The sequence below is a fragment of the Hemicordylus capensis genome, chromosome 1, assembly GCF_027244095.1.
Source record: "Hemicordylus capensis ecotype Gifberg chromosome 1, rHemCap1.1.pri, whole genome shotgun sequence".
In the NCBI taxonomy this organism is placed as follows: Eukaryota; Metazoa; Chordata; class Lepidosauria; order Squamata; family Cordylidae; genus Hemicordylus; species Hemicordylus capensis.
The window spans coordinates 346,084,356-346,110,922 of NC_069657.1; the positions used below are offsets into that span (position 1 = coordinate 346,084,356).

The 26,567-nt window shown below is 40.4% G+C and overlaps 1 protein-coding gene across 11 annotated transcripts in view; it reads left to right on the forward strand.

Annotated features, from left to right (window-relative positions):
* Positions 1-26,567, forward strand: part of LAMA2 (laminin subunit alpha 2) — a 759,697-nt gene that overhangs the window by 320,118 nt on the left and 413,012 nt on the right. For 10 of the 11 annotated variants that reach the window (XR_008313916.1, XM_053286200.1, XM_053286222.1 and 7 more), the window contains exon 4: positions 15,591-15,833. Coding sequence is in view for 10 of the 11 variants with exons in the window: in XM_053286200.1 (XP_053142175.1) it covers positions 15,591-15,833 (243 nt within the window). In the remaining variant the exon portion in view is untranslated. Of the gene's footprint in view, positions 1-15,590; positions 15,834-22,286; positions 22,356-26,567 lie in introns of those variants that run through there. The other variant, XM_053286218.1, reaches the window with a different exon arrangement.

Genomic DNA, 26,567 nt, shown 5'->3' on the forward strand with positions numbered 1-26,567 from the left:
TTCATGGGTGGAAAAATGCCAAGAAGTTTAAGAATATGCAGTTAATAATAGATTAAATCCATATCATACTGTTCCACTGGAATGAACATACCATGCACATACCTACATGGATATGCACCCCAGTCTATTGTAAGTGACACATTAAATGGAACAAATTTCATGCAATCTTCCCCTGCTGAATCAGGAACCACACAATGCACATACAAAGTGCTTGGATATGTTATTCCCAGGCTGGTCCTCTGCATTACAGAATGTGAACAATGCTTCAGACACTGCATCAGGATCCAAATGGCTGGTGTTATCAGCCCCTGGTAGGAACAGGGCACTGGGGGTTCAGGCTCTCTGCTTCTTAAAAAAAAAGTTACCCAGCTTATTACTGTCAAATCTGGCAGCACCAACGATGTGTTGAGCAACTAGATGAGTGCAGCCATGTACGAGGAGTCCATTGTTATGCAAATATATCCCTGGACTTGGGACCATGGCAACTGATAAAATAGGTTTAAATATATATTTAACAATAAGCTGCCAAATACTAGAATTGGTCCACCTAGCCCAGTGCTGTTTAGTCTGATAGGCAGCAGCTCTCAAAGAGTTCAAGAAGGTCTTTTCCAACTCTTCTACTTGAGATTCATTTAACTGGGTTGAACCTGAAACTTCCATTATGAAGTTTTGTCCTCTGCCTCAAAAGATGCAACCCTTGCCCTCTGCACAACACAAATAGTGTAAAGGTTCAGAACTTGGGAATAAAAATCACAACCTGACAGATCCAATAAAATAAAAAAGAGGAACAAGAAATGAATATAAATGTAAACTCTATTGAAAATGATGAAATCATTTAGACCAGGGTTTCTTAACCTTGGGCCCCCAGATATTGTTGGACTGCAACTCCCAGAATCTCCAGCCACAAAGGCCATGTCTGGGGATTCTGGGAGTTGTAGTCCAACAACATCTGGGGGCCCAAGGTTAAGAAACCCTGATTTAGACATAATATAACTAAATCATGTGAGGAAAAATAACAGAACATGAAATGCACAAATCAACAATGAATCAAGCAGGAGAACTCTATAGTCCGTGATAGATGTAAGAACTCAATTTACAATCAGAACTAGATGTAAAGACAACAGCACCTCAGTGACAATGCTGTTTTCAATTCCTTTTTCAAGTGTTCATAAGAGTTACTATATTCTCCCAAAAGGGTCAATATGGTTTTTCTTGGAACTTCAAAACTTCAATGTTGTAAAGTCTTCTTCATAGGGGACCACAGGTCTTCTCTTATCATGCAACGAAGAGTCTTCAGCAACTAGAGATGTGCACAAAACTGGTTAGGCCTGTTTGGTTTGAATTCGAACCCAATTCAAACCAGAGTGGGTAGATTCGGTTTTGGTTTTGCTCAAACCCCTCCTCGGTTTGGTTCTAATTTGAACCCAACTGCATAGGGTATAATGGGACTCAAACTGAACCCAAAGCAATCAGACACTCCTGCAGTTTTTAATGATTATTTGAATATTTTTCAATTTTTTTGCATTTTTCCATAGGGAATAATGAGGACTCAAACTGGCCCATTATTCCCTATGCAGAGCACCTAGGGGCACAGACTTGGGGTGGGTAGTAGGCACCCAGGGATTTAAGGTTTGTTTGTTTATTTATGTGATTTGATTTCTCCCTGTCCCCAAATGGCTCACAATCTAAAAAGAAACATGATAGATACCAGCAACAGTCACTGGAGGTACTGTTCTGGAAGTGGATAGGGCCAGTTACTCTCCCCCGCTAAACAAAGAGAATCACCATGTTAAAAGGTGCCTCTTTGCCAAGTTAGCAGGGGTAATTGTTCCTCAGGAACTTAGATTGCAGTTTCCAGCTTAGAGCAGTTGGAGTATGTAAAGAGTTGAGCTCCATATAGGATCTGTGCTTGTACTTTGGGCTAGGGATGTGCAAACAGGTTCAACATTCGATAAGTTTGACGTTGATCCTGTTTGATTCAAAGGCCTGGGGTCAAACTGAATCTTCCCTGTTCGGTCTCACCCTGGACAGAACAGCCCCTGGGCCACACAGAGGCCAATTGCGCAGGTGCACAGCCTCCAAAATGGCCGCTGCACCGAGCAAGGAAGGCCAAACAGCTGGCCGAACTGGCCGGAGGGTGGCATAAAAAAGCCAGCAGGGGGAGGGGAACCTCCACGGACACACACACACATACACACACCCCGCCACCTCCAGCAACTCCCCCGAAGGAAGTAAGGTTAAAAAAATTTTATTTTAACCGAAAACATTCACGAACACTCCCCCGCCCGGCTGAACCAAACCATTGGCGGGAGAGTTGAGGGGGTGCCAGACTGAACTGGCCTGGTTGGGTTCAAATCCGGTCTGGACTCTAACTGAACCGGGCCAGCTGGTTCCATGCACACCCCTACTTTAGCCAAAAAGTTTTATTGAGGAAGGGATAGATTGGGCACCCCTGGAGCAATGGAAAGATTGGATGGCTTGTGCACTCTTGTGTGCATTCTGCCTTACATATTCTCTGTGTACACCCCTTCTGCCTGGGAACTGGAATATTACGCCAAGCTATCTGAAATAATTAACTTGTTCTAACCTGTGCCCATTTAGTGACCAGTTCTGAATCTTTGGTTTCTTCACAAACACCAGGATCTTAGTATTGTTATAATTAATTTCTAAAAGTGGTTCTTCACAATAGGTAGCAAGGGAGCGCAGAGCTCTTCTTAGACCTATTGGAGTTTTTGAGAGAATGACAGCATCATAGGAACATAGGAAGCTGCCATATACTGAGTCAGACCATTGGTCCATCTAGCCCAGTATTGTCTTCATAGACTGGCAGCGGCTTCTCCAAGGTTGCAGGCAGGAATCTCTCTCAGCCCTATCTTGGAGAAGCCAGGAAAGAAACTTGAAACCTTCTGTTCTTCCCAGAACAGCTCCATCCCCTGAGAGGAATATCTTACAGTGCTCACAGTCAGGTCTCCCATTAATATGCAACCAGGGCAGACCCTGCTTAGCTAAGGAGACAAGTCATGCTTGCTACCACAAGACAGCTCAGAGGTGTGAGTTTTGGGCGGTCTAAAAATATGTTAAATAAATCAATAAATATAGAAGTATAGCAAGATGTCTGTCTGCTAATTTTGGTGGATGATGGTCTAAATTATCTAGATGGGAGACAAGAGAGTTAATATAAAAGTTAAATAGCAGTGGAGCCAGAATACATCCCTGTCTGACTCCCCTGAATTTTGGCATTCCCTTGGTGAGGTGTCCCTGACCACTGCAATGCATCCTTACACAAGAGTTTTCATATAATTTGAACATCAAAAGAAGCAAACATTGGTCTACTGATGAACTCAGTAGCTTACACCAACGTTTCTCTCTGGGGATCAGGTCAAAAGCAGTTCTAAAGTCAACAAATCCTGCATATAGAGCAAAGTTGGATTTGGAAGTATATTTTTCGACTAGGTGTTGTAGTATTAAAGCAGGGTCCATAACAGAATGACCTGCACGGAAGCCAGTTTGCTTCTCCACCAGGATATTTTCAGAATCCATCCAATCCAATAAACACTCATACATGTGCCTAGCATACATTTTGCTGACTATACTAAGGAGACTAATGGGTCGATAATTTTCAGGTTGCTTCCTTTCACTCTTTTTATAGATTGGGGTTATAATTGCCACTCCCCAGTCCTTAGGGGCACGTGCAGTCCTATCAATAAAAGAAAAGAGCGATGCCAGGACCAGGGCCCACCATGTCAGAGATTTAGCTCAATACAAGCTGTAAATTGAATATCTGCCTCATGTGGCAGTCATGCTCCTAGTAGCCAAAGTGATGTTCCATTACACTTTCTAAATGCTAAAGAGGAAAAAAAATCAATTTTTAATAGATAATATCAGATGACTTTAGAAAGCATGGTAAAAGGTTTTTTTGCTAGGTTTGTTTGTTTGTGTCACTTTGTTATGAAAGTTTAGCTGGAATATACTTCAACAGAACCTTCAAAATAAAACAAACACACAATTCTTGAAGCTGTTTCTTGCTATCCACTCATCCTAAAATGCTATTTGAAAGTAAGCTCCATTGATTTCAGTAGAATGAACTTCCACCTAAATGCACTTAGGATTACAGCTTTAATTAAAATATCCACAGCTTTGGGTGTTACTAATTTTCTTCCCTAGTGATTTTTTCAGCCAAAATTTCTGTTAGTTCTTATTCACTGTGGAACCTAACGAGCCACATACCATTCCATGCAGGGTTGGGGGGGAGGGAGAGTGAGCGTATGATGTCTCTAGGTTTGTTCATTTTGACCTTTAAAAGATAGATTCTGAATTATTTGTTTTGAAGTCATGTTGTATTTTGAAAGATTGAAAGATCTCCCTCTTTTATTAGAACTTCCCAGCTTGTGTGTGAATAGGATTAAGGTACTTGAATTCACACTCACATGGTTTAAGGCTTAAATGAAACCACAGAAGTGAAGAAAATCAAGTTATATGTATTGGGGCAGAATGGTGTCTTCAGCGCACAAAATGCTTAATGTTTTCCCTCATGGGTACTTAACTACCACATTCCTGGTTATCCAATGGACATGTGTGAATTCTGAGCATGCCCTCATGAAATGTGATAGAAACCATCAAAATGGAGGGTTGCCAGAGGTCTCTTGGCTCTCAACCAGGATATTGTGTGTTAATCCAGGCCCGTAACCCTATCCAGAAAGGACAGGTATAGTCTCCCCTCTTGCTAGCTCAGGTCAATAGGTCTACCTGCCTCTTCTGTTCGTTCTCTCTCTCTCTCTCTCTCTCTCTCTCTCTCTCTCTCTCTCTTTTTCTCTCCTGAAACCACAGAACCAGTCTGAGTGCCCAGTTGTCAATGAAGGCTTTTCCAATTTCCCTGCAGATAGAAATCCCTCCTCACATGCAGACCTTTTGGGCAGAATAGGAGTGTGAGACAGGGCTTGAAGGGGCAGGGGAGGAAGCTTCAAAAAGCTTACCTCCCTGCAGACGATCCACTCTGTTGGTCTGAATGTGGAGATTGCACACCCAGATGTGCAGCTGCCTTCTCTGGGAGTGTGGACGGCCGGGGTGCCAGGAGGCACTGTCCCACACCTGCCCCTGGAACAGAATGCCCAGTGCATTGTGGGGATTCCCCTGGTGCCGGCCAGGAGCCCTGCAGTCTCCCAGCGGGGTTAAGAGAGCACTACAGTATGTGCAGCTCGAGGAATCACAGAGATGGGCGCATAGAGTGCCCATTGGAGGGGGTGGGGAATCCCTGTTGCATTGAGGGATATCCGGAGGTTGGAACAAAAAGTTCTGGCCCCAGATCCCTCTGCCCTGCTCTGTGTTTCATGGAGCTGCATGGAGCAAAGCTGTCTGTGTGGGCATGCAGAAGCAAACCTGCTTGGTCGTCTGGGGGGAAGGTAAGTGGAAAGCAGTTTCCAGTAAGTGGGAAGGTAAGTGAAAGGTAAGTGGAAAGAAGCTTTCCCACTGAGGCTGCTCTCAACTTACCTTGCCCCCACGCCCTCCCCTCCCCCCAGGACAGTCGTGAGAATAGCCTCACTAACTGAATGCTCTATTCCAATACTATTTATTGCCCCATATCATACAGATGGGCCTATTTCACACAATCATTTCTATTTAGGTTTAATGTGGGTTACCGACATCCGCATGATTGTATTAACCGATGACAAAGTGGTGTATGGCCTGAGATGAATCTGTGATTCTCACTTGGGCGTTGGTTCACACAATCATGCTAATTTCATTAAACCTAGATGTGAAAAACTGTGTGAACCAGGGCATAATATAGTATGCTGCAGCCAGTTTTCTCTGTAATTTTCTTCATCCGTGTGCGGAATGAGTTTTGTTCTGGGCAGCAGTATCAAGGCAGTGTGTGCACACATGCTTTCAGAGTGGGGCCTTCCTAATTCAACCTGAGCGGGATCTAAAATTTACTGAGCAGACATCAAAAAATTTGTGAGCCTGTGCACGTGCGCACACCTTAGAAGAAACACTGGCTGCAGCTAAAAACAAGCATGGATAAGAAATACCGTATCAGAATGATGGAGTGTATCCTGTATGAAAGGAGCCCACAAAAAAAAAAGTTATGGACCTGGCTGAAAATTTATAGCTTAACACTTTGAAAAAGATATTTTAAGATTAAAAACCAATTTCATTGTTCATTAGAGGAACAGTTAATGAACTGAGTTTGTTTATTTATTATTGGCTGATATCCCCATTTGCCATGCAGAAGCACTACATACAAATCACTGCCTCTGCAGAGTTTAATAATCCAGAGTCCCTTAGCACAGACAGGGAGGTGCAATTTTCACCTATCTCTGCATTCACTGGAAGTGCTCATAAAAATGAGAGATTCCTGCTTGCAAGGTTGGAGAAGCCTCTGCCAGTCTTGGTAGACAATACTGAGCTAGATTGAACAATGGTATGACTCCATATATGGTAGCTTCCTATTTTCCTATGTTCCACAGCGGGGCTATGAATTAGTAAACACAGTAGAGCTGCTTTTCATGCAGCGCCTCCCATGGTTAGTGAGGATGTTGGCTATAACATTTATTTATTTATTTATTTATTTATTTATTTATTTATTTAAATATCCGACTTCCTGAATAAGGCTGCCCACATGCAAGTAAAAACATGTGCAGTGGCTAATGCTTGTGCACATGGGAGGAGGCAGTGGTTGCAATTTCAGTTTCCCTGGAAGCACTCTGTGCCATCTGAAAGCAGGTTACTGAGGACTGTGCAACTCTAAGGGGAACTCTCTACCCTCCTGCCTCCCAAATTGAGTGTGGGCCAGTCTGCAGCACGTTTTGGGGCTTTATGTGTGCACGCAGCTGGCTTGGGGCTGTAGACCTCCCACATTCCACTTGGGAGGCAGGATGAGAACTGGAACTCACCACGCCATCCCACAGCTGCTGCAATTGCCTGCTGCAATCACCACTGACCCCATCCCACCGCACAGTGGCGTATTTTTTAAGATTAAAGGGGGAACTTCCCCCTCTCCCCCCACTGCAGCTGGATTCCACTTTACAAGTGTGGCTGCCGAGCCATTGAGCAGGCCAGACCGGGTGAAAAAGTACTTCCATTTTTCCATCACTTTCATGGGATGAACCCTGGTTCTAGTGTTGTAAGAGAGGAAGAAAAATTTATCTCTGTCCACTCTTTGTCCATGCATAATTTTATTCACTTCTATCATGTCTCCCTGTAGTTGCCTCTTTTCCAAACTAAAAAGTCCCAGAAGCTGTAGCCTTGCCTTATAAGGAAGGCGCTCTAGGCCCCTGATCATCTTGGTTGCCCTCTTCTTCACCTTTCCCACTTCTACAATGTCCTTCTTAAGATACAGGGACTAGAACTGTTCGCAGTACTCCAAATGTGTCCACATTACATATTTGTATAAGGGAATTATAATATTAGCATTTCCCCCCTTCCTATTGGTTCCTAGCATGGAATTTGCCTTTTTCACAACTGTTACACATTGAGGCTATTCTCACAGGCACTGGAAACCGGGCTAAGGGAACCCGCTCTCCCTGCGGAACCTTCTTAGGCTCTCCACACTCATTTTGTCGACACATTCAACAAGCTGTCCACCATGACCCCAAGCTCTCTCTCCTGGTCAGTCACTGACAGCTCAGACGTCACATATACACTAAGCAGTGTATATGTGAAGCTGGGGTTTTTTGCCCCAATATGCATCACTTCACATTTGCTTTCATCGACTGCATTTGCCATTTTCTTGCCACTCCCCCAGTTTGGAGAGATCTTTTTGGAGCTCCTTACAATCTGTTTCAGATCTATCTATCTATCTATCTATCTATCTATCTATCTATCTATCTTTATTACATTTGTATACCGCCCTATCCAAAAGGCTATGGCCAGTGTCTTTAGTTTAGTGTCATCTGTAAATTTGGCCTCTTCACTGCTTACCCCAACTTCTAGATCGTTTATGATTAAGTTATAAACAGTGGTCCCAGTCCAGTTCCCTGGGGGACTCCACTTCTTATTCTCTCCATTGTTAAAACTGTCTATCTTTCCCTACCTATTTGGCTTTAAAGGCCCAAGCCAGTACTTTTAATTGAACCCAGAAGCAAATAGGCAGACTGTGCATCTTGATATAATATAGGTGTGAAAAGGGCCATAGTTCTGCCCCCAAACTAGTACTCTGGTGGCCACATTCCTAAGGTTAAACTATTATTCTGCACTAATTGCAGCTTACAGCACTGAGAAACTGTAACATGGATTTTCTTTTGAAAAAATACAGTCTGATTTTTCAAATTGCCTCTCTAGGTGATTTCAATCAAATATCTATTTTACTTCCCTATCTTAACTCATCTGATAGCACGTTAGAACAAACATCACACTTACTAGGAGCAATACTAAATGAATACTAACCTGTTACGTGGTTGATCTTTAGAGGGAGCAATCATCTTTAAAGCAGAGCTTTGAATATAACCCAGTTACTGAAATGTTGATTTTAGTGCTTCACAGTTTTCTCTCTCCTTCTCTCTCCTCAGCTCAGTGCTATGACCCAATAAGCTGTATGGCTTGATTAATATAAATGCAATGGGAGATTTCAGAAAACTAAACCATTTCTTCCTTGTCCTCCTTCTCCAAAAGCTGGCAGCTGAAAACTGAAAATGGCTTCCCATGAGAATAAATCAAAAAGATGCTCTTGTAAGATAGAGTTGTTTCCTGAGGTATTCAAACAGGAAAAGAACCTTAAATTACCAGGCACTCCAAACAGACCAATTGATTTCAAATTTGTTCATTTTGTGAGAGGGTAAAATACACTCTAGCCGTATTTAAACTGCATTGCATTGTTGCTATAAATGACATCCAGTGGTCTGATTCATTGTGGCTATAACTACTAGCTACAGTTTACTCTGTCATTTTGTGAGAAAAAGAAGAGGGTAGAAGGTTTATGTTGGAAATGCCAGGAAGGGAATGAGTGAGAGCTATAAGACTGAACAACAAAACCACATATTCACATCTTGTGACATTGTCTGTTTATGCTAGTGTGAGCCTCAGGAAATATATAATGTTTATAATGTTTATTGTTCCTGTGAGTAAAGAGATCAATAGTCAGTCACCCAAGGCAACCACCAGTCCCTATATACTCAGTTATATTTTGCAGGTGAACACCCAGATGACCATACTAGTGGAAACCCTATTGACTCTTCTGCAAGACTTTGGTCCCTAGCAGGACAAATTTATTACATGCTATGAATACCTAGATCCCCCCCCCAAAAAAAGCTATTCAGTTCCCCAGTAGGACAACCCATCTTAACTGACTGTTTTGTTGTTTGTATGGAGGAAGCCAAAGGTACAGAATCAACAGCTGTACTGGAGCCTCTAACTTACTTGCTCTCACACTTCCAGTGTTCAGCATATTATACTAACATTTCACTCTGAATTCCAGTTTTGTTTTAAGTAGTAAATACCCTTTGGGGTGATGGGATAGGGAGTGGGAGAATGAGGGGAAGAATCATGTTTCCTTCAGCCTTTTCAGGTTTAATGGCTAATTTGAGAAAATGGGATTTATTATATTTAGCTATTCAATAATGCTATTTAGACATTCATCTTTTAAAACATATTAAGGTCATTCCCATGACCAGTGAACCCCAGGGCCAGAGAGGGGTGGGGGAAAGGTAGGATCATTCCTACCTTCTCCCACTTTACCACCAGTGTTCCTGAAGCCACGCCGCTTGCTGGTCCACACAATTGCCATTGTGGCAAGCAATGTGGCTATCTGGAGGCCAGGGAAATGAAGCCTGGCTTCCAGGAATAACACAATACATTGCACGAGCAGCATGGTGCTTTGTGGAAATGTTAGAGGCTGGGTCGCTCCTTCCCCTAGCCTCTTTATCATTTACATGGCTGCTGGCAGCCCGGTTGGCTAGATGACTGAGCAGTGAGGGCATGTGTGTGCCTTCTAACCTCACTTTTAGCCAGAGTAAAAAATCCAGGCTACCTGGCCAAGGAGCACCAGGATCAGTCCTGATCCCGGTGGTTCTTATGAGCAGCTCCACCAACATTGGTTTATTCTAAACTAAATTAGAAGTAGACACTTGCACAGGCATGGGAAGAGGGAGTGAAAACACCCAAGCCTTGGGGATGTCATGGGGAACCAGGCTTAACCATAACACTGTGTTACATCTGAACTAATTCACTGTGGCTTGACAAAGTCAACTGAGAGGCTTCAGAATCTGCTATAGATAGAATATCTATATCTGGTATAGAAACATGTCACCTTTAAAATAGCAGAGGAAGCCAGAAGCTCCATAATTGCCTTTTTCCCCATCACAATGTTGCAGTCATAGAATAAATGTCACATAAGAGTAGCAGGAGTCATTGTGCTGTCCTCTTTTATCAGCCCACCTATCTGCTTGTAAAAAGATGAGAAAGAATTTCAATGACATCTTGAGATTACTTACAATTACAACTGGTATTCATAGGTATACTGCCTGCCAAAATGGAGGCCCCATATAGCCATCATGCCATATATATTTTTTGCAAATAGAAAGGTATTGAATAGTACTGTTGGAGCTCAATATAGATTGATCAAAACAGCAATATAATATTTCATTTTTTTCTAGTTTTGGTAATGATCAGTCATGGAAATGCTCCACATGCCAAATATTGAAGCATTATTTAAGATCTTTAGAAGCAACAGAAGCCCAGTCCCTTAAGAATGTTATTACCCTAGGCATGTCTAGTTTGTTATTTTAATATTTCATTTAAGGTGCCAGAATAAAGATGATCCTGCCTTGACCCTTGTTTTACTGTTCGTGGTACAATGTAACCAGATAATACAATGCCTTATGAACTCTTGACAGCAGCTTTGCTGTCTCTTCAGTATCTCACATCTTAGACCAGCTTTGCAGCAATTTTCCATCCTTCTCTTGGCCAATGAAAACAGTCGTGGAGCAGAGGAAGGAATTGTTGTTATGAGCTAGAATGGGAGACTGAAATGAGGTCCTTTTTATGTCCCATATATTCGTCTGGGGGGATACTCTCCAACCCTCAGATTTATCAATGTCTATCCATTTATAGCCATGGTTTTCCAAGTTACGATCTATCTTTTTGTGTTGTTCTGTATCGTACTTGTCTATAAACAACTTCATAGATGTTAACTGCCTATAAGCCCCAGATTTAAAAGTAAAGTTACAATCCTCTTTTCATTTCAATTACCCATCCATTGAGAGGTTTAAGTGAGATGAACAGGTGGTCTCTGTGTTGACTGTGAAAGGATTAGACCCGGGCTCTCAAACTTGGATCCCCAGATGTCATTGGACTACAACTTCCATTATCCCTAGCTACAGTGGCCAAGGGTCCATTGCAGTCACACAACACTGCAGTCTTTCAACATCTGAGGACCCATTTGAGAACCCCTGGGTTGGGCAAATTCATGGACAATAAATCTATCAATGCCTATTAGACATGATAAATGGACTCTTCATATTCAGAGACAGAATGCTTCTGTATTTGAGTTGATGGAAGGGGCAAAGTGTAGGGGAGAACTATTGCCTTGATTCCCTCTTGTGTTCGTGGAAGCATCTGGGACATCTGGAATTGGAAACAAGTTGCTAGAATAGATAGGCCTTTAATCTGATCAAGCAGTATTATTCTTACATTCTTTTGCCAGTCCATTTTCTGGTAAGTTAACTATTCTCCTTTCTAGCAGACCTAGCCTTATGGAAATGGATTTACCTTGGGTAAGCATGATTGCTTAATAGCTTACTTTCTGCTAGATCTCTACAAGTCACTGTCAGAGCAGAGGGATGGTCAATAAGAGGAAATGCTCCATGACAAAGCTTTATGTAGCACTTAATAGCACAGTGCTCTCATTTGCGGATACTTTTGAGAGTGAGGCTGTCAGCCTGGTACCTTTTTTTTAGCGTGGCATTAAACCAGAACAAAAATTTAGCTACCACTAAATTCTTTTCTGTTGAGCTCCAAATCCTCTGTTGGGAATCCCCTGAAGTACTTAGTCACAGTAACAAAGTATTAGTGTGAAATCTCAATTTTTCTCCTTTACTCATTTTAGTGCCAACATTGAAAAAAGCTGCCAAGGCACCATGAAAAAACATGAAACAGCTTTAATTATTTAATCTGTTCAACTCTGTAATTATAATGTTCCAGAATTTCAGTCGGTGTGAATTGGCAATGTTCCACTGAAAACGCAAGCTTCCACCAACTAACTATCTGGAACATTGTCTTCTGGTTTCCCACAACAGAATTTTCCTTATCCTTCTCGTTTCCTCTCCTGACTCCAAAATTGAACACAGCACTATATTCCTGTTCACACCATACATTTTTTCAGAAACCCTGAAATGAAATTTATGGTTCTCTGTTGTTTTCAGCAAAACCATGCTAGGAATGGTGACATACAGGCAACCTCTTTCCTCCAAGATAGAATCCATAAGGGTATCTATAGCAGTGCATTACAAAAGTGATGGAGATGAATTTTTATATGCAAACCTGATCACCTTTCAGTGCATGGTAACATTCTCCTTTATGTCATGGATGAATTCTGTAAGTCAGAGATTGATCTCTGGCCCCAGTCCCTGAACTGCACATCTTTGCTGAATATTTTGTCAAGTTTGTGTCTATATGTGTGCTCAGAAGAATTTGCTACATTCTAATCTTATTTATTGATTTAGTTTACTTTTTTAATTGTATCCTGTTTTCTCCCAGAGATTACGACGACAATAATACAATTTTTAAAAAATCAATATCTGTTAAATCTATACCATCATAATAAATAATAGGCCTGTGCACGTTCAGAAAAATCTGATTCGGATTCAGATTTGACCTGATTGAATTTGACAATATTGGATTTGGATTCTATGGGCTCCAATGATATCAGATTGGATTCATAATTTAAATCCAAATTCTGACTTAAATTTGGACTTTTTTCCCCATAGGGTCAATGGGCAAAATGGAAAAAAAATAATTAAACATCACTGGTTAGTCCTAGAACCTTGAAATTTGCCACACTTGAGGGGAAGGATGTCAGAGCCCCCTGTAGAGAATTTGAAGATAATTGGTAAATAGCCCCAATCTGTATAGGGCAGCAGCAGCTAACCCATACTGTGTATTAGGCCTGTGCAAATTTTGATTCAAAAATTCAGATTTTTTTCAAAATTTATGTATTTATTTATTTTATTTAGTACATTTTTATACTGCCCTAACCCAAGATCTCAGGTCGGTTCACAATCAGGGGGAAACTCTGTACAATCTTAATTCAAATTTTTGTAATTTAAAAAATCAGATTGGTAAATTCAGAATTAATTCTGAAATACTAAAATTAATTTTGAAAATACTTCAGAATTTCATTATTAAAATGCAATCGGATTTTCCCCCATAGAGGTAAATGGGGAAATTGAAAACAAAATCACTAAAAACCACTGGTTGGTCCTAGAGTGCTGAAACTTGCCACCACATATGTGGGGAAGGACGTCAGAGTCCCCTGTGGTCAATTTGAAGACAATTGGTCAATCCCCTTATTTTTTGAGTATTTTTGAAAGTTTTTTGGGGGGGAGGCTAAAAATGGTTAAATCTAGCTTGTTTCAAGACATAACTTTACAAAAAAATCTGGATCTGAAGCCCTCCCTAGGACTACTCTCAAGTGGAGGAAAAGGGACATCCCTTTGATTTTTTTCCCCTTCCCCATTACAGGAACAGGAAGACCTTTTAGAAGGAATTAAAAGAATTTCACACCTTTTAATCCCTTAATGGCTAGAAGGCAAAGTGAGAAATTATTTCTAACCACAAAACCAGAAACAATCAAAGTACTTTCACTTTTACTTACTGTGTGCTTCTGAAATGGGGAAGAGATTTTTTAATATAAAATCAAAAGTCCTTGTTCCTCCACATGGTGATGGAATTATGGTCCTAGGTTGGGTTTCAGATCCAGAACCTTTTGTAAAATTCTGGCTTGTAACAAACCAGTTTTAGCCATTTTTTTTAATAGCCCCCCCCCCAATTCTCCCCAAATCAGAAGAGTAATCCATAGCCTTGAAAAATATAACACAGAGTCTTCCAATGTGGACTTTATGTGTGCCAGATTTTATAAGTATGTCTGGCTGCACGTCCCTGTCTTCTTTACCCAGCCAGGCTAGGCTTATCGAGACCGGCCTCAGAGCAGGGACAGTGAGGGGACTGAGCATCACCCTGTTCCTCCTCTGTCCCAGGCTGCTTGTTCCTTGTGTCTGCCTCTCTCCAGGGGCCCTTCACACTCTCCACCAGCCCCCACCTCATCCCTGGCTGGTTCCTTATATGCCTCCTCACAGGCTATGCATCACCTACCCCCAGTTACGCGACCAACACCCCTCTTTATTACCAGTAATTGATTACCCCTTATAGCTGTTGCCAATGCCTCTCCCCCTTCTCCTTCCACCTGCTCAACCCCCTTCCTTCAGGAGGCATGCTGCTGATGTTATCCTCACGTGCCTCCCTTCGGTCTTTTCAGGGCTCAGCTCCTACAAATAACAGCTACAGCTGTTACAGCTCCTACAAATAACAGCTACAAATAACAGCAAGATTGTGCAAGTGTCTGAGCACTGGAACACCATGTTGTTGGAGCATATTCATTTGTCTGTTCTGCCACTTTGGACACATTCTTTTCTGCATAATAGCACCCATATTTGAATATGTAGAACTAGAGATAGTAGACTATGCTGTAAAATATCAAAAAGGAAACATGAAAACATAACAGCTGAAATAGTTCATGGATGCAGACAGTTCCATGAGTTCTATACACTGGTCAGGCTCATTATGCTCAATCAAGGACCATGCAAACATATCGAAAGTTGTATCTGAGCCATGGTTGAGATATTGGGAATAGCTGCATTACTGTTTTCCTCAGATTATTATATTTTGTGCAGATTTCCCCGAATTTAGTGGGTTTTTAGTGGGTTGATGGGAGGGGGGCGTATGGGTATATGTTTAGATTATTCTTGTTAGGTCCTGTAGTAGTGGTTGTAGATTCTTTTCAATCTCGTTGTTCTGCACAGGACAATGACAATAAAGATTTATCTATCTATCTATCTATCTATCTATAATCCCACTTGAGCAGTGCCAGTGAACATAAACAAAAAACAAAAAAACGGTACACAAGCTGCGTCTAAAAATGAAATAATTATCATTAGGCATGTTCAAATTGCCATCAGTTCAGTTCTTTGGAGGGACCTCCAATTAGATGGTTTCATGGGCAGTCCGATTCACTTCTGCTCTATTCAAGAGTTGGCTCTGAATGTGGCTGAAGCTCTGGTTCATCATTCCCTCATTTAGTACAGACTAGGAGAACCTTTTATACTGACCAGGCAAGATCAGGAGATGCAAGGTATTTTCAGTGTTGCAGCTTTTTGAGAGGCTGCTGCAATGACTGCAGTTGCTATCCAGTCTTGTGTATGGAATGCTGCCTTGATGCCAAGGTATAACCTAATATTAGTTCTCAACCAGAGCTAAAACTTAGCTATTGCATAAAGCTAACATTCGCTGGAATCAGCCTGTTTAAAAAGCAGAGGACAAAAGCAAAAAACAAAAGAAAATGTAGATTCACACCAAGTTATTCTGATTGTTTCTTTACTTTCCAGGTCTTTCAGATTGCTTATGTCATTGTAAAAGCAGCTAATGCACCACGACCTGGAAACTGGATTTTGGAGCGTTCGTTGGATGGTGTCAACTACCAGCCCTGGCAATATCATGCTATCACAGACACAGAATGTCTGACTCGCTACAACATTCTTCCTCGCACTGGACCTCCATCGTATGCAAAAGATGATGAAGTTATATGCACTTCATATTACTCCAAGATCCATCCACTGGAAAATGGAGAGGTAAGATGAGAAATACAGCTCCTGTCAATATGGTTGCAACCAAACTGCTCTGTATCCAGTCTATCCTCAACTAGTGCTTAAGATCAGTAATTTTCAATGCTGCCATTGTGTATTTCCTGATTTGAAAACCACTCAGACTTCCCAAAACTTTGCTTGTTCAGCATCATTGACTAAACTAGGATGGGTCAAAGTCAAAGTACTGGAAAAAGCATTAATCAACATCATGTGAGCTTTAAAGACTGTTTGATTCATGGCTGCTCCAGTAGCACTTGCCTGATCCACTTGATCCAATTGTCATTAGGAGTATGGCAGCGCCTAAGCGTGCCTCCATCTCCAACTCTTGGTACAAACCATCCACTGCCCATAAGCCAACAGTGAGAGGCGTATCTAGAGAAAATAGTGCCTAGGGCAAGCACCCGTTGTCCAAACATCTGACACCCATCTTTCAGATAACTTTACCATAATATCAGCTGAAAAATACAAGTCAAGCTTGTTAATCTTTTAATCTTTCAAAAACTATTTAGCGGTGGACGTAGCCAGACCAAAAAAATGCTGGAAAACTACAAATTTCAGTATGCTGGGGCTCATGAAATACCCAAATACTATATGGAGGTGTACTTGGAAAACTAAACAGAAGTGCCTGTCTAATTCTCTACTATGCATTGTAGCTATTACATAAGTTTTAAAAATAAATTGAGAATGTGACTTTTCCCAGATACTCTTAAAATAATTAAAGGATATGCAGAATAAACTGTGTCACTGCTTGGAATATATTCTAGTATTTCAGAAAGACAGTTAAAATGAAAGAAAGTGAGCAAGAAACTCCCAGTGGGCCTTAATACTAAGGATTTCACACTGATTCAAAGACAAACACCATTAATAGCCATATTATTAAGACATCACATTGAACTCACTTATCACAAGAAGCAAAGTAAGAGCAAATAAATACAATCCTAGCTCGTAAGCTTCAGCTCAATATTCACAAGCCCTGATTCTCTGTACATAGTGCCAAACTGAATATGTGTACAGTGACTTATATTATATTAAAGTTGTTTTTTTTTAAAAAAAAATTACCTGTAGCCCCTTTGGGGGGGGCTTCCTAAAGGCCGGGGGGGGTCTGCAAAGGTTTCCCTCCCCCCACTGGCCTCTAGGGCCTTGCAGGGACCATTTGAGCATGTGCAGTGGCATATATATATAGGCTGCTGAAAACAAAATGGCCACCGTGCATGTTCAAATGGCCTCTGCAAGGCCTGGCATGGCCTAGGGCCTCACAGAGGCCATTTGAGCATGTGCAGTGGCCATTTTGTTTTCAGTGACCATTTTTTATTTTAAAAAATGGTGCCCCCCTTCAAGTGGTGCCCGGGGCATGTGCCCTGCCTGCCCTACCATAGATAAGCCCCTGCCAACAGTCCTAGCTTTAAAGCCTTATTTGAGAAGTTGCCTCCCATCTTATCAGTGACTGGGAAGAGGTCTTTTAAGTTTTCCTATTGTGCTAGGCTTAGGGGGAAAGGAACCTAGGCCTCTGCACCAACCTTTTCCCTTTTTAAAAAAAATCACTGATAGCACATGCAGCAGTGTACATGTGTCCCTGGAATATGGAAAGTTATTTCTTATGTTCTTCCATGGGAACTTCATTTGCCCTGCTTCCTGGTGGTCGTGGATGCTGCTGTTGTATGAACCTTTGTCAGTATCTAGGGTCTAAAGGAAGCCCTGCAGTGAGTTTGTCTCTCACTACCAGCGCTGTATGAGTTTTGATAGGGAAAGAAAAGAAGTGTAAGGGGTGGCATTTTATGTCAATATCAATTGGGTCCCAAATCTAGTAGAATCTGAGTCTGATTCAGAATGGACTCATAGGGTCGTAAACCCTTCCCCCCAAATTCATTTGTTGCCATCATTACTAGTAACACTGCCTAACTATAACTGAATATCCTATTCAGCCTAGTGAAGGAATTACCTGTGTTTTGGACAAATAGGATAAAACCCAGAACTAGAATTGCATTTAATTTCACCTACATTGAAATGTAGGCAAATTTGTATGATTCTTTTGCTCAGGAGACTGAGGATTTTTGAGTGAAGCAAAGTTATTTTATACAACAACTAAAGAAATCAGGTTGTTTATATGCCAGCTGTACTTCAGTTGTAGGAGTTGGACAATTTGACTGGTGTCCTTGGACTTGGCTGAGGTGTAAGCTGTGGATGAAGTTTTGGGCAGTATCATTTTCTAGAAGCAATAGCAGCATTTTCAGGTTTAGACTGAAATTATAACCATGTTTCACAAACTTAAGTTGAATATTGCAAACAGAGATGATTTGAATTCAAGTCATTTTTTAAAAAATGGAACCCATTTTTTAAAAAATTAAATCTAAATATATTTTTGACACAATGCACTATATGCAGAGAAAACTGTATATTAGGGTGCTCAGAAAGCTTAATTTTTATCTATTACTAAAAAAAGTCAAAATTTCATTTTATTCTAGTAGTATATTTTTACTATTGTGTGGAATGGAATAATTGATACAGGTGTATTTAATTCCTTATTATTAGTCACAGCCATTCAGTTCTTATTTTTACTATCGCTTTTTGAAAGATCATTGTACAATTTTCAGCTCCACCCAATTTTCATCAATATAATTTCCCCCAATGCTATAAATGTTCCTTTTCACATGACTGAAATAGTCTTCCTTCTCAAACAGGCCTGCATTTTTCATTGTAAACCAAAGATTGGGAGAATTTGAATGACTTTCTGTCATGTCCCATATGATAAATTCTTTAAGTTCTAAGTTACGGCAGCAATGTCATAATAAATCCCATATCATTTAATTATCCTGAAGACAAAATGTGGGGACGACTCGTGTGCTATTCAAAACATATCCCTCTCTCTTAATATTTATTTATAGGGGTGTGCGTTTCATTTCGAATACAAAATGTTTTGTGCTCAAAACAGGCCATTTCGGCTGTTCTGCAGCCAAAACAAAACGCCCAACACTCAAAACAAAAAAATTTGTAGCTGAAACAAAATGTCCCTGTTTCGGATACAAAATGTTTTGTTGTTTCGGCTGTTTTGGAACTCCATTTTGCAATCGCGAAAAGTCTTTCTCCTTCAGTCTCCATTTCGAGTTTTGACATCTGTTTGAATTTCCAGCCCTTCCAGCCTGCAGATTGGCCAGCAAAAGCATGGGCTGATCTGCTGGCAATTGCCTCCTTATTCCTTTGAAGGAAATCTAAGGGTAAAATTTACCCTCATTGACCAGTGGGGCAGTATGCACACTGCGTGGGGCAGTGTGCATTTCATTGTTGTTGTTTCACACTGTTGTGTGAAGATCAATTGCATTTCGGGGAGGGGGTTGCATATGCATGACCTTTGGAAATTTGCCTGGTTCTTTGCAAAGCTCTGTTATTGTTGATGATGTGTGATCTTGATGTTATTTGAGGTGGATTTGGGGCAAAAAGGGGGCTTTGGGCAGAAGAGTGGTTCAGGTGGTAGTGCCCCAATGGGTGCCTGCTGCCACCCAGATTCCAGTGAATTGGGAAAAGGGCTGATTTTTAAAGAATTTCTGAAGCTTACATGTCTTTGGGCCAGATTCGGGGCAGAAAGGGGGCCAGAGGGGCAAAAGAGAGGGTTGGGTGGCAGTGCCCCAAGGGGTGCCTGTCACAACCCAAATTCCAAAGGAATAGGGCAAAGGGCTGATATCTTAGGAATTGTTGAAGTGTATGCATTTTTAAGGTCCCCCCCTAGGGAATAATGGAGGTTTCAGCAGCCTCATAACTCCACCTGGGGGGCACAGGGGTGAGTGGGAGTGAGTGGTGGTGCAGTGCACATAGGGTGCTGGGTTCTGTTGTTTATGAGGTTGTCTGAGTGTAGATTCTCTGGTAGCATATGAGATTTGCAACAACAAACTATGAATCCACTCTCATATGCTACCAGAGAATCTAAACTCAAAACATCTCAGAAACAACAAAACCCAGTACACCATTGGTTAGCAACCCATGGTTGCTATGGATTGGCACCCTTTGTGCTCTACACCACCACTCACTCTGGGCCACCCCGATGCCCCCCAAGTGCAGTTATGGGGCTGCTGAAACCTCCATTATTCCCTAGGGGGAAGAACTTTAAAGACGCATAAACTCCATTAAATCTTTAAAAATCAGCCCTCTGCCCAATTCCTTTGAAATAATTCTGGCAGCTTCCTTGCCCCCATTGGGCACTACGACGTACCCTACTCTGGGCCACCCCTCCCCCACCCAACGTGAAGCTATACTTTTGCTGAAATCTCCATTATTCCCTATGGGAAAAATCTTAAACTTCAAAAATTCACCAAAATCCAGCCCGTTGCCCAGTTCCTCTGAAATTTGGGTGGTAGCTTACACCCATTGGGCACTACCATCCCCAAGCAGTAGTTTTGTCCTGGGGCCATTTTTTAAAATCCAAAACATTTCGGATTCGGATTTTGCAATTTCGAACAAAGAACAAAATTGGGCTGTTTCGTATTGGTTGATTTTGAACAAAGAACAAAATGGGGGTGTTTTGGATTTGGGGCAAAAACAAAACAGAAAAAAAATGTACAACCCTATTTATTTATGTATTTAACATATTTATATATCTCCAACAACTCACATCTTTTGGCAGTTTACAATAAAACACCACAAATTAAAAGTTGTCAGAGATGGGCTGTTTCAGCATTCCAAAGCTTCGGGTCAGAAATGGAGAAGGCCCATAATATAGATATCTGGACATACTGACAAGATTTTTTTTACCCCCAGGTTATGAGCACGGTATAGAGTGCAGAATTGGGCTTTATCAAATTTCATGAAGCCTAGCTTTTTATTTAAAACTCATACCAATTCAGTGTGGGATATACCAAACAATCTTGCATTGCATTGAATCTGATGCAGTAGTGGGGCTGATTGGAACTGCTCCACTGCCAAATTGTCAGATAAATTGGAGAGAGATATTAATATAGTAAATTTAAAGGGGGTATACTACCTTCTCAGAACCCCAGGCACCTATCTGCCTGCAAGCTAAGAGGCAAAACCTTCTCAGAAGAAACTAATATCCCATGCCTCCAAGCATCCAAGCAAAAAAGTCATAATGGGGGCTGCACTTAAAGCTTGTATTATTTTATTTTATTTTATTTTATTTTATTTATATACCACCCTTTTATAGTTTCCTTCTCAGAAATATCTAGCTCTATCTGAAATTAGGGTGGCATCAAGCCCTAACAAGGGCCTACCATTCCAGGGGCTTTTAGCCTATTATGATTTAAAACAAAAAAGTTATAGGCATCTCTTCAAGTTTCCATTATTTCCAGTGGGTGCTGCATTGGATCAGATCCGATTAGGCCCTGTGTACTGGCTTGATTCAATACAGGCTGCCATTTGTATCAGTAAATTTATACAATTTTATCTGAATAAAATTCCCTGATCCTGTACTTTGATTCCTGTTCCCTATCTTCCTGAATTATTTGTTTAGCTTGTTTATCCCATTAATTTAATCATTGTTTTACTCTTGCACTCATTTGCTATTGGGAGAGAGTAGTTCCTGTAACTTGAGTGGAACTTCCCTTTTCCTTCCATCAATGTTCACAGCCTTTTTTTTTTTTTAAGGTACAATCTAGTAAATTGTACTTACCTGACCAATCTAATTTAACAAATTAAATATGCATTGTGTGATGATTCTATCCTGAGCTTATGCTGAAATTGTTGAAATTGAGTTTTTATTTGACATTCTAAGTTTTCACTGCTACTGAACCAGTATACCTCCCCTTAGATATTAGTATCACCTCTGAAACAGATTTGGGTTGATCTTCTGACTGTTTAAATTCTTTTACTGAGTTACTTATTGTCAACAAAACATCACAGTCTCTGTTGCAGTATGTCCCAACGTCACATAAGATCAGCCTTCACTGAACTAATTACTCAAGGGTCAGCAGTTTCCAGGTCCCAGACTGAATGCATCCATTTGTATTTGTAGGGTGCCTTCTATATTCTCTGCTACCAACTATTCTTCTTTGCTCACTCTTCCCTTTCATACACCTTGAAGCTTCAGAAGGAAAGAATTTGCTTCACCACATACCTATAATATAGATATAAACAATTAGAGAAATCAATGGATTGTTCATTTTATTTATATATGATATATAATCAATTCCTGCAGTATAAAATAGTTGACCACTAGTTTATTCTGCTAGTTTCTTTCCAGAGAAACTGAATATCTACAGCACTGATTAGCTGGCTAATCAGTGGTATCATGTAGTTACCTTTTCTATCCCAGAATAGTTTTTTGTTTTTTTCTTTGAAGTTGTAGTGACCAGGCTCCCCTCCCTCTAAGGAGTTAACAGGAAGTGAACTGTCTTGACTGACAGGCTGGTGAACTCCAGGGCTCACCCAATCAGTCCAACAGGTGGATGGGATTAGAGAGCTGTTGCTGAGATTTCTGGGAATAAGAAAGGAAGTCTGCACAGAGAGTGAGGACTAGCATGAGGTCAGATGCCTCATGGCGGAGCTGCAGGACAATATCTCAGGGTAAGAGATTGGCAGGAGGCTTGATTCTCATCAGGAGCTTGGTGAGTTCAAGGGAACAGGAAGCCAAGGCTAGGGGCTTTGGAAGTTTAGGGCAGGAGAAAGTGTTTTAGTAAGAACTTGCATTAGAATTTCTGTTTCTTTGGTGTGTGCTTTGCATTTTTCTAAATATCTGTTCTTTGCAACGGAGTAACTAAGTTTTAAAAGTATGCTGCCCCAGTATCATTTGGGGTTCTTTTGAAGTATTCTTGTAACCAATTAAGTATTTTTAAGTGTTTCTAAAAAGCTGAAAACCTCAGATGGAACCAGTCTGTAGTAACTGAATAAATATGTTTTTTCCTCTGTTCTTTTTACAAGCCTCAGAGAGCTTATTATTGACCCAGCAGGAGGAGGGGGATTTTCTCAGGTGCAGAACACCTCTCAAAGATAGCTTGGCCAAATCAACAATTAACAATTAGCTCCACATGCAGGCAAAACACATGGGAGGAAAAGGTGTTTTTCTTTAGTCTTGCCTATTAGCAAGGAGGAGCAAATTTTTGTATTTGCCTATTACCCAGTTATCAGCTGTGGTAGCGCAGCCAGAAAGCAACATGCCTAGGGAGCAAGAGGCTGTTAGTTTGAATCCCCGCCAGTGTGCTTCCCAGATTGTGCCTAGTAAATATATATTTGTAGTTACCGATATCGGGCAGCGGGGATATAGGATGGTGCTGAAGGCAGATGCTCACTTCAGTGACAATGGCAAAAGCATCATCTCATACTGCACGGGAGAAAGGCAATGGTAAACCACTCCTGTTTTCTAAAAGAAAACCACATGGCTCTGTGGTCACCCGAAGTTGACACCGACTCGATGGCACAATCTTTTCTCCCCCACCCCCCGGTAATATCCAGTTACAGAGGGACCTTGGACTATAGCACCCAGTCTAATGGTCTGGTACTCTACAAGTCTCAGAGTGTTTGGTGGCAGCAGGAACCTACCAGAACTTCTGGGTTTTACCAGAATCTTTTTCTTAGATGTCTGTGTTTTGCAAGTTAAGAATTTTTAATATTAACTGCCCTGAGTAAATTAAAAGGAATTTTCCACTAACCACAATCGACTACAGAAGTTCAGATCATTCCAAAGACATTGTGTTTATAAAGCCAACATCACTCAAAGCACTTTCCCCCCAGATCTGGAAAAGAAAGTGCTTCCACTAGTATACCTTTTAAAAACTTAAACAACTTTTAAAAAGTATCTAAAGATGTATTTTTTCACCCAATCTTTTAAACTAGACATGTGGTTTTAAATTGTTTTAAGGTTTTCATTTCTGTTTTCATTTGTTTTAAAATTAAAACAAATTAATTAATTAACACCACCCAGAGATGGAAGTTTGGGGCAGTGTACAAGTATGATAAATAAATAATTTATAATTTCCTATATCACAACTTGTATTTTACCAAGACATCTAAAACTTGGCATACTGGATTTTATGAGGCTTTTTCAAATGAAAAATTACTATCTTACTCGGGTCCTGTGGGATTTCTGGTTATTCTTCTGTGTTAGAATTCTCATCCAACAATTTATATAAGAGAAAATGTGACAAATTTGCATCACTTTTCCTTTCAACACTAATTAGGACCACATGGTGATTTTGTGAGATTAACATGTAACTGTGCATACACTACCTTTCCTTTAGGTTTAGTAAGAATTCTTCTTTTTCAAAAGCTTTACAAAACTGGCATCAATGTTTTTTTATTCCTGAAATTTTCATTAATCTAAAAACTAAAAATTAGTGGTTACCATAGTGATTTTTGCTTCATTTAATTTGTATTGAACGCTGTTATTTGCATTTAATTTATTTCTTTATAAAAAGCAATTGGTTTCTTGTTTTTATGCATTAGATCTAGTGCCTATCTTTTTATTAATCTTCTCATTTAGAAATTATTCTAACAACATAGACTGTTGGTACCTTTGTGTTTTCTTGGAATACATAGGAGTTCATCTACATTTTCTGATTATCCCATGGTTCTAGATACAGTTCTTGTCACTTAGCAGATTGTGCTTTTATTATCCCTTTTTGTCTGACCAGTGAAACCACAAACCTGTACTGAACTGCACAATTCTGCCAATAAATCAATTTACACCAGACTGATTCACTTAATATATTCATAATATAAATATGAAGTTGTATCCTATATTTATAATTAATATGCTATATTGGCTGACATTATGTGCAATGCAATGCCAGTGTTGGCCATTGGCTGGTGCTGGTGTGCACATGACAGGGAGCCCTGGTATTGTTATGCAAGTGGACAGTTGCACAGCTACCTGAAACTGCACACACGATTGTGCAGTGCTTCTTACATTGTTTCCAATGTAAGTAGTGCTGGACAACTGCGGATGTGCCATTTTATTTATTTTGTTTGTTTATTTAATTTATATACCGCCCTTCCAAAAATGGCTCTGGGCAGCTCTGCAACTGCCTGTTTGCACAACACTGCCTGGGCTGCCTATCACGTGCACAGCAGCGCTGAGCAATGCCCAACACCAGCATTGTTGGGTCAGTTGTTCATTGTTGGAATTGTTGTTCAGTCAACCTGATGAATAACTGAGTTGAGTGGCACATATGCAGGTAGGGGTTTATTTCAATGGAAACCCTGCAGTGAATAAAAATGTGTTAATGAAGCTAATGTTGCTGAACATTGCTTATTCTGCAGCAGGAGTGGTGAGGCATGCTCTTCACTTTCATAAGATGGGATGTTTGGAGATTTTTTTCATTCAGCAGAATATTATGTGATCTGCAATTTACATTTTATTTTCAAGTATGTTTTTTGTCCCTTTCTCTTCTTGTTCTCAGCTGGCTCATGCATTACTAAGTTGATATGCAAATTATATATAGATGTATGCAGCAACAACTATTCCTGGGAATGAATGGACTTCACAGATTAACCATGCCCATATTCTAAAAGGCATGCTTATAAGTTAGAGGAATAATATGGCTGTTGAATAGTAAAGGTGAATAGCTAATGGTCATAATATAAGTCCATTTTTCCTAATATGACTAAGCAGATACTTTTAGCATCTGAGAGCAGATAGTAATGTGGTCTAAGTAGATAATATTATATACCGTAATCCCGGCTAATTATGAATTGGTTTCTGACTTACATTAGTTCAAAAGAAGCCTAACTTGGACATCATGATGCATTATTTTCTTTAATCAATCTGCATATGATTGTACCATAAGATTATAGGTAAAAGCACACTCCCCATGGAAAGATGTAGCATATCAGTGCAGTATTGATTTTTTTTGTAAGTGTTAGAGTGCAGTAAAAGGGTTTTAAAAAGAAATTATCAGTAGTCAGATAATGATACTGCATACTAGAGACAACTATACATGTATCTGTTGGATATGGATTCTGTATTCAAAGATGTAGGTTTTGGCAGCCACACCACCTTCCATTTTATAATTTATTTTATCCTATTATACATAACCAAGTGTTTTGATGGTGCTGTTCCAAATATGAGAGAAAATCTCCAAGACATTATTAAGACTATCTAGTCAACTTCCAGTCTTCAGTATGAAAAAGAAACATAAACCAAAATTAAGACTGAGTACACACACACGTACACACACACGTACACACACACGTACGCACTTCTTAATCTGATGTTACTGGGAAGGGTCAGTTGTTGCAGTGACAGTTATTGAATTTTGTAATGGGATACAACAGCATTCAATTGGCTGATACAGAGATGATGTCAAGTGCTATCTTCAAGGTTGAGGCCAGCTGGGGGGTGTCCCATGTCCCAAGTGTATACCCAGAAGTTTTCTCTTGCTTCCAGCTTTGCTGTATCAGATGGCTTCTTGGCTGTGATAAATGACAAGTCAGATAGGTCGTGCTCGTCTATGTTGCAAAGTTTGTTACTGGTGGTTCTATTTTTTATGATTGGAGATTTTTGATTATGATAATATATGCAAAAGTCATTTGTTGTTTAACTACGTATTGAATATTGCATTATTATTTGTTATTAATATTATTGCTATTGATTAACATACCATGAGCAGTATGTGAGCGGTTTAGAACTGCCCACACTGCTGTGTACCTAAACCACCACTTGCACTATTGTGGAACAGGGCGGTTCTACTGTGACTTAAAATTGCACAAACACAGTTGCACAATTCTTCCTCCATTTTTTACACTCAACTGTGCTTGTGCAATTTTTAGCTACAGCAGAAC